The 12633-nt window shown below is 47.1% G+C and overlaps 1 protein-coding gene across 1 annotated transcript in view; it reads left to right on the forward strand.

Moving 5' to 3' along the window:
* The first annotated feature begins 3536 nt into the window (after window positions 1–3536).
* Window positions 3537–12633, forward strand: part of ACVR1 (activin A receptor type 1) — a 70673-nt gene continuing 61576 nt past the window's right edge. The window contains exon 1 of the mRNA XM_069780594.1: window positions 3537–3710. Within this exon, the coding sequence (XP_069636695.1) occupies window positions 3703–3710 (8 nt within the window). The 5' untranslated portion in view covers window positions 3537–3702. The remainder of the gene's footprint in view (window positions 3711–12633) is intronic.

The raw sequence follows: 12633 nt of genomic DNA on the forward strand, positions 1-12633 counted from the left end.
TGATTTTGCTATACTTGCTGTCTTGTCGGGAGAGTTTTCTACATGGAAGGATGACAGGGTGAACCTGCTCTACAGCAAAAGGTGTGCTCTGCTTGCAATTGTTTTCTGGGGCCCACATACTTCTAAAGAGCATGATATTTGCATTAACATTAATGGGTTTATTCTAATGTCTGTGCGTGGCAATTTATGCGCATACTACTCCTTTTACATGGACATGCCATTATTACACCTTGATTAATACAAACATTATCTGGGAAAAAGTTACAAACTGTACACTGGCATGGAAAGAGTAGCTACAAGAGGTACTCTGCTGTGGACTGGAAGACCCCAAACTTAATCATGCTCCACTCCTTGCACAGCTGTGCAAAGTCAGCTATGCACGAATACGCTCATTAAACCCATAAAGCCTTTCCTTGGGGGACTGTAAAATACTTGAAAAGCTAGGTGTTTTAGTGTCCTCACTGTGCCATCATGGCAGCCGAGGCACAGAGAAACAGCCCTGTGATCCTCCCCAAGTCAGCGGTCAGCAGCAGAACCAGCAGTCCTGATTCTGAGACACCGCTGCCAGCCATTAAACGAAACACCTTGTCATGATACTCATCTTAGACTTCAGCCCTGTTTTTCTCCCCAGATAATGTTATTACAGACCAAATTCTACTTACGGCTGGAATTTCCTATCAACACTTATGGTACTGATAGAAAAGATAATTGAAAAAAACCTGCACCTTTTGGAAAGCGAATTTATTTGTAAGGATGCTTGTAACGATGAATAAGAATTGGTATTCAAAAGGACAGAAAAACAGTCGTTTACCAATTATGCTGAGATTACTTCACTAACCCAATTCTTCCCTCATCTTCACTATTAATTAAAAATCAGCTGCAGGTAAACTGTACGTGATCCAGTCACATGAGGCTGTGGGCAGGAGCTGCGGACTCCTGATTCCAGTTTCTAGCACTGATTGCTGCTGTGGCTTTGAATGAGCACTTAGCAAGAGCTGTCCCTTAGCAAGCCATGTGTGGGTTACTTAGAAAATGACAGTTTCCAAAACTCATGTTATTCCACCAAAAGTAAAGTAGAAACTTTTTCATGCCAAGTGTTTCTAACCCATGCAGTTTCTCATGTCGCCTGGAAATCCTGCAACCTGTCATTAGTTAGAGAAGGCTTTTAATCCAACAATGTCAGCCGTGGTTATAAGCTCTATTAACTATGTGGGCTACTATTTTCAAAAGTGCTTTAGGCTGCAAATAAGCAGCTAGATTGTCAGAAGTGTTGGCTGTCAGCACCACAAGTGGAGCCTCAAGGGAAGCTTGGCATTTCTGGAAATTTAGCTGTTTACTTAGATTCTGTAAAGTCGTATTTAGATACCCAACCTTTAGTCTTCTCTTTTGGAAAATGGTCCTTGTTAGAGCTGTATTTTCTCCTGAGGAACACCTACACATGAGCTACTTGAATGTCACATTCAGTTGTTTGGCAGTACACTGTGGAAAATTACTGGCCTTGTACTGTTGAGCCAAATGTAGACCTATCTGTATTTTTAAGGGAATTAGTATTCTTTCCTCTGTTTAAAACATTCCTATTACTCATAATGAGTCAAATCTTGGCCCTATTTGGAGAGTGGTGCCTAAATGGGCTGTACACACAAAGAAGCTTCTGAGGGAGCACTTCCCAAACCCTCTGTGCACCTGCCTTTTCCCAAGGGAACCAGCATGTGCCTCCCACCCCGACACCACCGCTGTGATTACTACCCATGTTGTCCCAGCCTGACTCATGCTACATCTCCATGTCTTCTCTGTTTTCACTCCTCTTAGTCCCTCACCTCCTGTCTCACAGATGCTCATGTCACTGCTTGGAAAGTGCCGTATGTGTCAAGAAAAGGAACAAAATATGTCCTCCGTCATGTAGAAGAAATGACGCAGGGCGCAGCATGCTCCTCCTCTGGCCTGAAATCTTTCCCTGCCACCTCCACAGCTGGAGGCGGTGGCTCAGCCAGCCTCGGGGTCTCGTTACTGTCACAAGAACATGGTTTGCTGTTGTCCTTGCGCAGACCTTTGGTGTCCGCCTTCCCTGGATCAGGAAGGAAACCTCTGTGGTTCGCCCGCTGGTATGTGCTGTGGGTTGTTAAAGCCCACTGGGCTCCACGTCCATCAGCAGCAGGGCTGCGCACAGCGGTGCTGCCTGGGAAAACAAACATGGTCTAGCTCAGCCATAAGCACAGAAGGACGCTCCCGGGCGGGTGAGAGCATACCACGGGGCAATGATGGCAGCCCCATGTTGATCGCAGAGGGACACGTAATGGCTGATAAGTCTGAAGTCTCTGGCAACAAAGTTGATGTTTCAGACAGGGTTCGACAAATGAGACCTGGCAGGATGGTTTCACACAGCCTGACCTGGCGGTGTCACGGGACTCGCCTTCCTCAGTGCCTACTGAGCGCTCTGCCCTCGTATCACTGTCTTGAGGAAAACACGGAGCATCACAGGGAAGCCCTGTATCATGGAATTTAAGTCAGGAAGGTATGCAGAGCATCAGAAGGTCAGTATTATTTGGGAATTTCTGATGTAGTTGGTCTGCTTGGAATTGTTCAGGCTTGTTTAAAACGTGGGTTTTCATGTCCTTAATTCACCACGTGATAACTTAAGCGCTCCGTTAGTAGTAATTAGATGCAACTATTCTGGAAATCTGCCTCATTATCCCCCTTGGAAAGAAACCTGTGCCTTTTCAGGAACTCCCGGTGACGTTTACTTGGCGCAACTGGCACAGTGGCCGCGGTTCAACCCGAACCAATCAAAATGAGGGTGTTTTTGGTCACAGTAGCCTTAACGTACCCTAAAGCGGCGCAAAAGCCGCCCGCGGTCCGATTCTCCTCGTCGTCGCGCGCTTTTCTCCTCTTCCATCAGGTTCCAGGTCCCTCCGCGGACGGCGCCTAGGAGGTCCCAGGCTGTGCCGCTTCACGGGCCGCAGGTGTGCTCCCCGCCGGCCCCCCGGGACGCTGGCTGCCCCGCGCCCCACGGCCCTCCTCGGCCTCTCAGCGGGTTCCCCCTGAGACGAGGGCCTCTGCCCCCGGGACGGCTGGAGACCTCCTTCTCCCATCGGGGCCCGGTACCGGGCGGGGGAAGCCCAGCCCCAGGTCCGGCTGGGAGAGAGGGGAGAGACCCGGTTACTCGCGGAGGAAGGCACCGGGCCCTCGCTCCACGGGGACGCCGCGGGGCGCTCCCCGGCCCAGGCCCCACGGGGCGCTAGGCCGCCCTGCCTTCGGTACGGGCGAGGGCGTTTCTGCCGCTGGATCGCTGGCGGCCTTGCCCGGCAGGAGCGGCGTCCGCGGTGGCGTCTGTGGGCGCTCCTCTGCGGCCGGTGAGCGGTTCACCGGGGGAACCGAGCGGGGACGGCGGGGCGGCCGCCGCGCACCCCGCACCGCTCCCGCCAACGGCCGCCAGGGGGCGCGGCGCGGCGAAGCGCGGCGCGGCGGGCGGAAGTGACGCGGCGGGACGAGCGTGACGGCTGCCGGCGGCCATTAGCGGGGCGGGGCGCTGCCGCCGCCGCCGCCGCCGCTCCGTCCCCTTTGTCAGCGCTCCGCCGCCGCGGGCGGGCGTGCGGGCGGGCCGCGGGCAGGGCGAGCGCCGGGCCGAGAGCGCGGCGGCCGCGCCGCCCCCGCCGCCCATGGCCAGCCCGCCGCGGCCCTAGCGCGACCGACGCCGCCGCCGCGATGAGGAGGTGAGTGCAGCCGCCCGTCTGCCCGGGCGGGGCGGGGGGCCGGCCCGAGGCGGCCCGGAGCTGCGGGAGGAGCCGCTTTGGGCCCGCTGGCCCGCCGCCGGTGACCGGCCGAGGCGAGCCGTGGGGGGCCGGGCGGCGGGGCCGGGTCCCGGCGTCCGCGGCCCGGCGGGCGTGAGGGGCTGTGCCCGCCCCGCCGCGGGCCCTGCCGGTGCTCCGCCGGCTGCCTGCGCCGCGGTCCCTGCCCGGGGTCTGGAGAGGGGGAGCCGGGAAACCCAGGAGAGAAAAATTCCTGCGGGCCGAGTGCGGGCTGCCCGCCCCGGGGCGGGAGAGGCTTCGCTGAAAAGCGCCTTTTCTCGCGAAAAGCGAAGCCGAGGGTGCGGCGTGCCTCGGCAGCCGCTGTCACCCCGTCCCGCAGGCGGAGACGGATCTCGGCTGCGGGAGGCGACACAAAGGATTTCGGTCCCCCCCCGTGGCCGTCGCGACACACGCGTGTCGCGGCTAACGGTATCGCTGTGGTTCTGCGGTAAGCAAGGCTGCCGTGCCTGCAGAGAGGTGCACTGGTTTGGGGGGGTCTCTCCTCCTTTTTTTTCCTTTTTTAAAAAGCTACACGAACGTCTTCAAGTTGGGGGCGCAGAGTTGCGCTGCATCAGAGCGAGCTCTCTCAGTGTGACTGTGCTGGCATTACTAATGTCAATATGCTGAGGGTCCGTGGTTTGACAGGAGAAAGTAAGTTAGAGGCCAAAGTCCCTTGTGCCTAATTAATCTGTTAAAGGCACGTCTTCCTTCCACTGCCGAATATGATGGCGTTTTGCACAGTGAGTCCGTAGGGGTCTAAATCGGCCTGCTTATTTACAGCTACGGGGCTCTGAATTTCAGGAGGAGACAAAGGGGATGGCAAGACTGTTGCCTGAACTCCCGTCGAGACTGTTGCTGGTGATGGAGGATGGGTCGCTAGAAGCAGGCAGTCATTCTTTCAGCCTGCTCAAATCTGTGTATTAACCTCGAGGCTTTTAAAACCACATGCTGGTCTGTGAAATCTGGGGCATGAATACAGTAGGGGAAGCTGCCTGGGCAGTCTTTCCAACTTTGTTAGTCTATAAAAATGTGTTAAAATAACTTGTTTCCAGCAGTACTTTTACAGTAAACTGGGACGAAACCATTTGAGTTTCTCTCTCAATGTGGGGAAAATAATCTTCAGCAGGTTTTGAAAGAGTAGGGGTTTACATAGGTGTACTGGAGGGACTAATTCATCAAAACAGCCTTGTTACTGATGGCAGTATGAGGTGGAAAGTTTCAGGCTCTGGACCAGGCTGCAGAACTGGCACTTATGTATATAAACACTTTTTAGAAACGATGCGTTGAGCTTTCAGAAGAGAACAGGTTCTTTTCCCAAATCTCACGTGTTTTTGTGGTATGCATTGAAGCTCATCTGTCATGGATCTCATCCTTTCATTCAGGAAAACCTTTATGGTTGTTAGGAGTTTGCTGTGGGCAATGACAGGTCTATTTTTAAATCTTCAGTTTTCTTTTGTTTCCTGTAATAGGATCTTTATTATGATCCTTATACTTCATCTTCAGAGAAATGGTAGTGAGCTGGAATGCGGCAGACACTTTGTAGATACCCTCCAAGTTCTGTCCTTGAAGGTCTAGTACTGTTTGAAGAGTACTGAAATTGAAATCGGTGAAAGCTGAAATCCTGGATGTGGAAAGCTCTCAAGTGCAAGTCTGGTTCCTTTGATGACCGTAACTTTTTTTTGGAGGAGGTGTTACAGATCTATTTTAGGGGAACAAAAAGTTCCTGTATGCACTGCGCTCTCCCTCGGAGGTGTTAAGTGTGTGCAATGTTTTGAGAGGTTTGCCTTCCATCTCAGTATTTTGTTTGCTGGGATAAGACCTGCATTCCGCTGCTTCATTTCGGCGGGTGGGGGTGCTGCTCCTTGCCCAGTGGCACAGGACTTGGGAGTAGTTACTGACTGCAAATCTCTGCTTATTTGTCTTCTCAGGCTGTAGTGGCAGGTGTGTTTCATTTTGTCTGCTTCTGTCTCCATTTCAGGACAAACTTTAAGGTCGGTTGCTGTGACTTAGATCACCCCTCAACCATTGCAGTTTGTAAATAATCAGCTCTTACAGGCTTAAATCGTAGTTAGGCCAAAACTCTAGAAGGTGAGGCTGTTGTTTAAATGAAACAACCCCAGGGAAGAAAACTGTGTTACATATTTTTAGTTTTAAGTCTTATAACACGTTTCAAAGTTGCAAGCTGAGAAAGGGAAATCCTACTGACCCCATACTGATGATTGTTTCCAGAGAGGTCGTGGACAGTCTCTGTGTAAGTTCCACTGCACAATAACTGTTGCTGACTGGTTTGCTCATGACTTATTTTTATATGTACATTAAGAAACTGGAAATATTTTGGTTGTATAGCTGTTGAGGTTGTTACTTAATGTTTATACTCTCTGTAGAGAACACTATGGCTCCATTAGTTACTTAAAAAAAGTATTTGTGAAGACCTGAATGGTGTGTGCAGAAGTTCAGCCTTCATGGACTTAACTCATAAAGTACCTTTGGCCATATTATGTTCTTGGAGCTAGCAATTTAACACGCTTTGAGACATGAGAAATTTTTTTAATGCCTTAGTAGCTGGATATTTGATATTCTGATGATAGTTTATACTCTTCTATATTAACATATATTAAGTTGGTTGCGTTTTTTTTTCTGCTGAGGTGACCTGCTAAAGCTCACCGCTAACAGCATTTAGAAAGATTCTTCTGCAGGAGAATGTGAATGTGTTGAGGAGCTGAGGTGAAAGGGGAGGGCTAAATATAGCCATTTCCTGCAAAACGTATCTATTTTTGAGGCTAGCTCTCCAAATGAATTTTTTTGTCTCCCTAAGCCTACGGAGAGGGTTTCTTTTCCTGTTTTACTCTTCACAGATAACATTGTAGTTGTCCACAACCTGACTGTGGTTGATAAGTCCCAGTGCAGGTGTAAGGGAAAACAAAGGGATTGGTGGCCAGGGCTGGGGGAGGCGGGAAGGCATGCGGCAATGTAACTTGACATAGTATCGTTTGCCTGTCTTCAGTCTGTGTCCAGCGGGCAAGGAATGGAGACTTGCATCATCTTGCCAAAACTGCCAGACACAGCAACAGCAGAGGCATCAAATAGCTTACTTGGGAGGGATGCAAATGCGTCTGAGAGGGGGATAAAAATCATTTGGAGAAACACCTTCACTCTCTCAACCCCTGCTCTGTCCTTGCATTGCTCTTTCACAAGCTGCATGCTTCTTGGGAAGGGAGAAAGCAGTGAGCTCTTTAGCAGTGAAGAAGCTCTCGGGGTAGGAAGAGAACATAGGCAAGGGAAAGAACACCAGTGGGGTGTTGTGGGTGGGTTGTGTTTGTGTTGGTTGTTGGTTTTTTTTGGTTTTTTGGCCAGCTGGTACTCTGAAGTCATGCTTAAATTTAATAAAAGCCTGATGCTAAAATAGGATCTAGGGCCAGCCGTTGTAAAACAATTAGGCACCCTTTTAGCCCCCTTGTCCCTGCCAGGAAAAAAAAAAAGCTGCTTGAATTCACTGACATTCTTAGTTATTTACACTCTCAAATGGGCATCTCAGTATCTGGTCTTGTATCTTTTATCTCTTCTACTGTGTATAAACAGGTTAAAAGCTTAGCCCACTCACCTGTGCGGCTGTATAGGGCTACAGAAGAAAGGTTACGGCAGTGGTCTTGAATGCAGTAGATTTCAGAGTGATAATTGCTCCCTTCTAGTCTCTCTGTCTATGAGAATTCATGGAGATCCGTTGGGGTGGATTGCAGGTTGGTCTTGGTATCCATGCGTATTCCGGGGTAGTTTATTTGCTTTGAGACCTGAGGGTAGTCAAGACTGAGACAGTTAAAGAGCATGTTAGTTACAAAGGTATCCAACACTGTCTAAAACCCCCTTTTTAAAATCCTGCTGTAGACAAGTTCAGCGACTACACATTAAGGACGTAGGTCATTTACATCTTTTACATATCTGTACGTATCTGTAAAATAAGGAATGATGGTATTTCTTAGCAGTGTTGGAAAGCTGAATTCACATAAGTTTACAAAGTATTTTGGGATCATGAATTCAGAAAATGCTATTGACTATGAAATGTATGGAATTCCATGGAAATGCTTTCAATAAATTCCTTTTCTCTTTGCTATGTTTGCAGCCAAACCACAGCTTTAGACTAATGCTTTCAAAAGCATAAAAGTGTAGTCAAATAGCAATAAGTAGTTGTAATGAAATAGTTTTCTTTGTTATATTGGACCATGAGTATGCACGTGACCCAGTTTCAGCTGATAGGTAATCCCTTCCTTAAAGTGTGGTCTTTTGCAATTACGTGTATGTAGCTCAGTGTTCACAGGTTCCTATTTCGAAGTGATTTGCATTTGTAAGTCTTACTGGTATTCAGTACATGCTCTCAGAATGTTAGTCTCATAACAAGTTCTGCAGTGAACTAACTGATTATAAAGTGGCATTGAATCTAGCCTTTGACGTTAATTCCGTAGGATTCTAACCGTTGTCTAGAAGAAACATCAAGAGTGTGCCGACATTCCTAGTGAAATAAGTTCATTACTACTTTATATGAAAGAAAGCAGTAGTGTATTTTAGAAATGTGATGGTGTTCTTTGCTAGCAGTTCAGATACTGACTTTCCCCTGGAAGGCCAGAACTGACCTTATGATTCATCTGCCGGTGAATAGTCAACATCAGGTGCTGCATCACAGTCTTTGCCAGTTATTACATGATCCTGTCTTTAAACAGGGTTCTTTTGATGTGTTCTTTCATTTCATGCTGAATTCATCCTGGTTGTCGGTGCTCCACCTTGTTTGCTGAACCAGTACTGGCTGTGAATGTTGCTCTGTGGCCTGGTGGCTATGCCTGGCAGGCCAGGCAGTGTGTTGGATCCCAGGGGCTGTTGGACGGAGGCTTCTGCCCAGTTCTAGTTAGAACATGTTTGCATTCTTTGTACCTGCAAATTAGTGTGCCACCAGCTCTTAAACACCTCTAAAGCCCCCAAGATCAACATCCCTCATCTCAAGTGGTCGTGCTCTGTTTGGTTGAAGTACGAAGGCAGCATAAGTCTCTAAGCAATCAGGATAGCACATTGTCCTTCAGATCATTAGTTTCTTTATGCTCAGGACCTGTTGTTTTAGTTTTACATGGTGTTGGCTCAGTCTTGTTCTGCAAAGCTTTGTGAGGTGGTGTAGATGCAGCGTGTCTAAATAAACTGACTCTTGCTGAGGAGAGAAATGTTTGCATGGAAATATAGAGGTCTTAAAGTCACGACTGAAAGGTGAGTAAATGGGAAATCATGATTTTGCATTGTTTCTTATGATGTAGGAAATAGGGAATGCCATGTGTAGTCAATAGTCGGCAGTTTTAAAATTTAAAAAAATGTAGTGTTTGTGTGGTGCCTGTTTAAGTTATAGAATGATTGCAGTGGGACATTCAAGAGAAGTTTGTTTGTTTTTTAAGAAAGGAATTGGATATGTTTGTAGATCTGTGGGTGGACCATTAAATACAGTGGTCCAGATGCAGTTTTGGGCTTGGGAATTTACCTCTGACTGCTAAGCATGGGGTCAGGGGGCAGAGGAGGGTGGAAGAATGGCCTTTGCATGCTATGTCCTTATGCTTCTTCCTAAGTATCTGCTACTAGCCTCTTCTAGAGTCAGCAGGTTATTCTTGAGTTAGTTGTACATTTCGTTGTTCTTCTGTTTCTTCTGTTGACCTGAAAAGGCAGCTAAATGGTTGCTCATCCCCAGAAGTAATTTTTGTCAGTGCATCTCCCCCTTTTGAAATGCTCCTGGCAGTGTCAAACTATGTCACTGTTCACTACCTGTAGTACTTCTGAGAAGATGCGTAGGGAAGTGTCTGTAGCTTGTTGTAAGTTAACTCAAGTCTGGTTTAGGAAAAGGAAGGCTACGGCTTGATTAGGAAAAGGTTATTAAAACAGAAGACCTCCAGTTCAGTGATTTTTTCAAGGCAGACTTTGGACTCTTCATTTGCTTTGTCTGAAATGAACAAAGATGGAGGTAGGAAATCGTGCAGGGGAACACCAATGACTATTATCTAGGCCTTTTTACAGAAGAGGAGATGATGCTCCAACTCTTAACCTTCTGTCCCGAGTACCTGGAACATTCCTTCTCAGCATGCTGAAGCCACAGATCATACTCAGTTGAATAGAAACTCTAGGAGGACCTCTTCCTCATCTTACAGAGCAGTTGTAACTAGTTGTGCTCACTGGAGGTCAGGCATTTCTTGTTCTGACTGCAAACTTTACCTCTCTGCTAATAGGCTGCAGAAGAGAGGCCAACAAACACCTCTTCTAATTGCAGGTCTGCTGTTTGTCTGGCAAGTATCCTGTAACAGTAGGAGCAGGTTGGCAGCTTTTCGACAGCCGCCTTTGGCTGGGCGGATAGCTTGGAGGCTAGAAGTGGCTTCCTTTTGAAGTCCTGCAAGCTGCTGATCTCTGCTTTCATGAGTCAGTGTGCCTCAGCAGGCCCCTCCAACCTTCCTCTCTGAATGGCCTGGGGTTCCTGGCTGAGCAGTTTTAGGCAGTTGGTGCTGTGGTTGCGCAAGCCTTTTTGCTGGCTACTAATGCCAGGGAAGTAAGTAGTTGTGCTTGTCCCTCTCCATGCACTGTTCTTTCTCCTGTTCTGGCATCTCTGTGGCCATGTGGTGAACTGGATAAGGCATTAATTTGGTTAAAACTTAGTCTGTCTTTGCCAGATTAGATGTAACCCACATTAATTCCTGGTTTGGTTTTTTTGTGTTGGTGCTAAGGAGGGTTCTCCTAGGGTGTGATTGACTGGGCAGATGCAGAGGACTGTGTGCTACCTCGACGTGTTTGTGAAAACCGTTGCCTTACTCGAGTGCATTGTGGGTGTGTTGAGTTTGCTGGCTGTGACCAAGGCTGTTTGCAGAGTGCTTTGGCCCGGATTGTTGCTGCTGGAGTGGACCTGGCATGGTCCGCTCCCCTGGAAGAGTTCCTGCAGGTTTCTTTGCTGCCTGCTTGCTCTTGGCCCTGATTGTTACACCGGGGCGTGCTCGAACACACATTTTTGGAAGTTCCGCATGCCACGGCTTTTGTACCACGGCTCCAGCGCCTGCCTGCCCTTCCTTCTTGTACGGATTGTGACTAGCATGGTGGCCAGCCTGTCCTCTGTGAGATGCTGCGCACAATGGCAGATCTGCCTGCGTTACTCATCCCTTTAGGGGTGGATAATTTCCTACGATGTCAGTTAGTATTGGATTGGAGGTAGAAGAGATGAGATCTAAATCTCCCTAGGAACAAATGTAAAATTAAACAAAATGCATGTTTGTATTAGTCAGCCTAAAACAGACTGTGCTATTTAGGGCTCTCCACTGCAATGAAGTTGTCTCTTGTGTTTGTGGGGGTGGACTGCAACAATTAAGTCATTTTAAGGCTGAATCTTAAAAGAGAAAATAAAATTAAAAGATAATGGTTTGGTTTAAGAGAATAAATTAATTGTATCATGTTACATTAGAGAAAAGATAGATGGTACCTTGCAGGTTTTTTATTATTGGTAAAAATCATGTCCATGTTGCATGTAGAAACCCTTCTTCACTTCATAAGGAGTAATTTTTTTTTTTGTCTGTTAAATTTCACTCTTCACTGATGCTTGAGCGTAACTGCCTGTTGAAGCTGCAGTTCTGTGTAGCAGCCTGCTAAAACATTGATTTTGATTGCATGGGCTGGGAGAAATCCCAGGCTGTAGGATGATTTGGCAATGGATTTTATGTGGCAGTCAATCTTGTAGTATTATAATGTGTGTGACTCCTTATTTTCTATTGTCAGGATGAAAAGATACATGACTTGTAGTGCACTAGTCTGAGTATTAAATTAGCTAATTCATATCTATTTAGGGGTGGAATTAAAATAAGTTGTGCATTTAAAAAAAAGCTATTTTCAATTTGACTTTTAAACACTGGCTCAAGTTAAATGATAATAAGTATTTTAGATGTACTCTTAGCTCATGAAAAAAGTGGTGATGCTTGTGAATTAAAAAAAAATGGGTGTGTGTATGCTTTTGGTGATTGTGATTTCCAAATATTTACTTTATTTTTTTCTATTGTAAACTTAGTCTGCAATTCTTTTCTGGACATTCAGTCTTACTTATTGGGCATTGATCTAAGTAATTTTTATTCCACTTGACCTGTATTTTTGGACTGAGTTGTAAAACCTGTGTGCATCCTGAATCTAAATGAAATGATGATGATAAAAAGGTGCTTGCATGGCCATTTTCACTCTGCCTGCTTTTCATCTCAAGGGTAACTAGGCGTAAATGTGGTATGGAACCATCTCTGCCTATCTTGATTCAGGAGCTGTCTTCACTGAAGAGGTAGTGTAGGGTCTTACTTTGATGTAATCCTTCCTCCCTCTCAGGCAGAATCCTTTTGCTGCAGGTTAGAAGCCCTTTCTGCCCAGAATGGCTAACCGAACACAAGTCTTTGTAAGAGCAGAGGTATGTCTTTACTTTGTGGTTATGATGAAGGTTAAATCATTTGAGTATTGGCTACCCTCCAACATCTTTGCATAATTTGAACTCTTCTCTGTCCAGAAAGAGACATGCAAGTTATTTCAAGTTACTGGGATAGAAGAAAAAGCTCCACCTAAAAGATTGAAAAGAAACCTGGGATAGGTTGCCCTTACCTGCAAATTCCCGCATCAAGCACATGCAGCACCAGTAAAGGCACAGCTTGGAGTATGGCTGGTGGCTTCCTGCTTTTCAAATGTGTCATAACTTGGTCTTTCCTCTCAGTCTTTTTCTCATGGATCCTACCCCTCGACTTTTGTTGTTGGGACTGTGCACTTCTTAAAAATTCTTGAACAACTCTTTGGCTTTGCCTTTGCTATCTCTCTTAACCTCACATTA

Source organism: Haliaeetus albicilla, chromosome 4 (genome assembly GCF_947461875.1).
Source record: "Haliaeetus albicilla chromosome 4, bHalAlb1.1, whole genome shotgun sequence".
NCBI lineage: Eukaryota > Metazoa > Chordata > Aves > Accipitriformes > Accipitridae > Haliaeetus > Haliaeetus albicilla.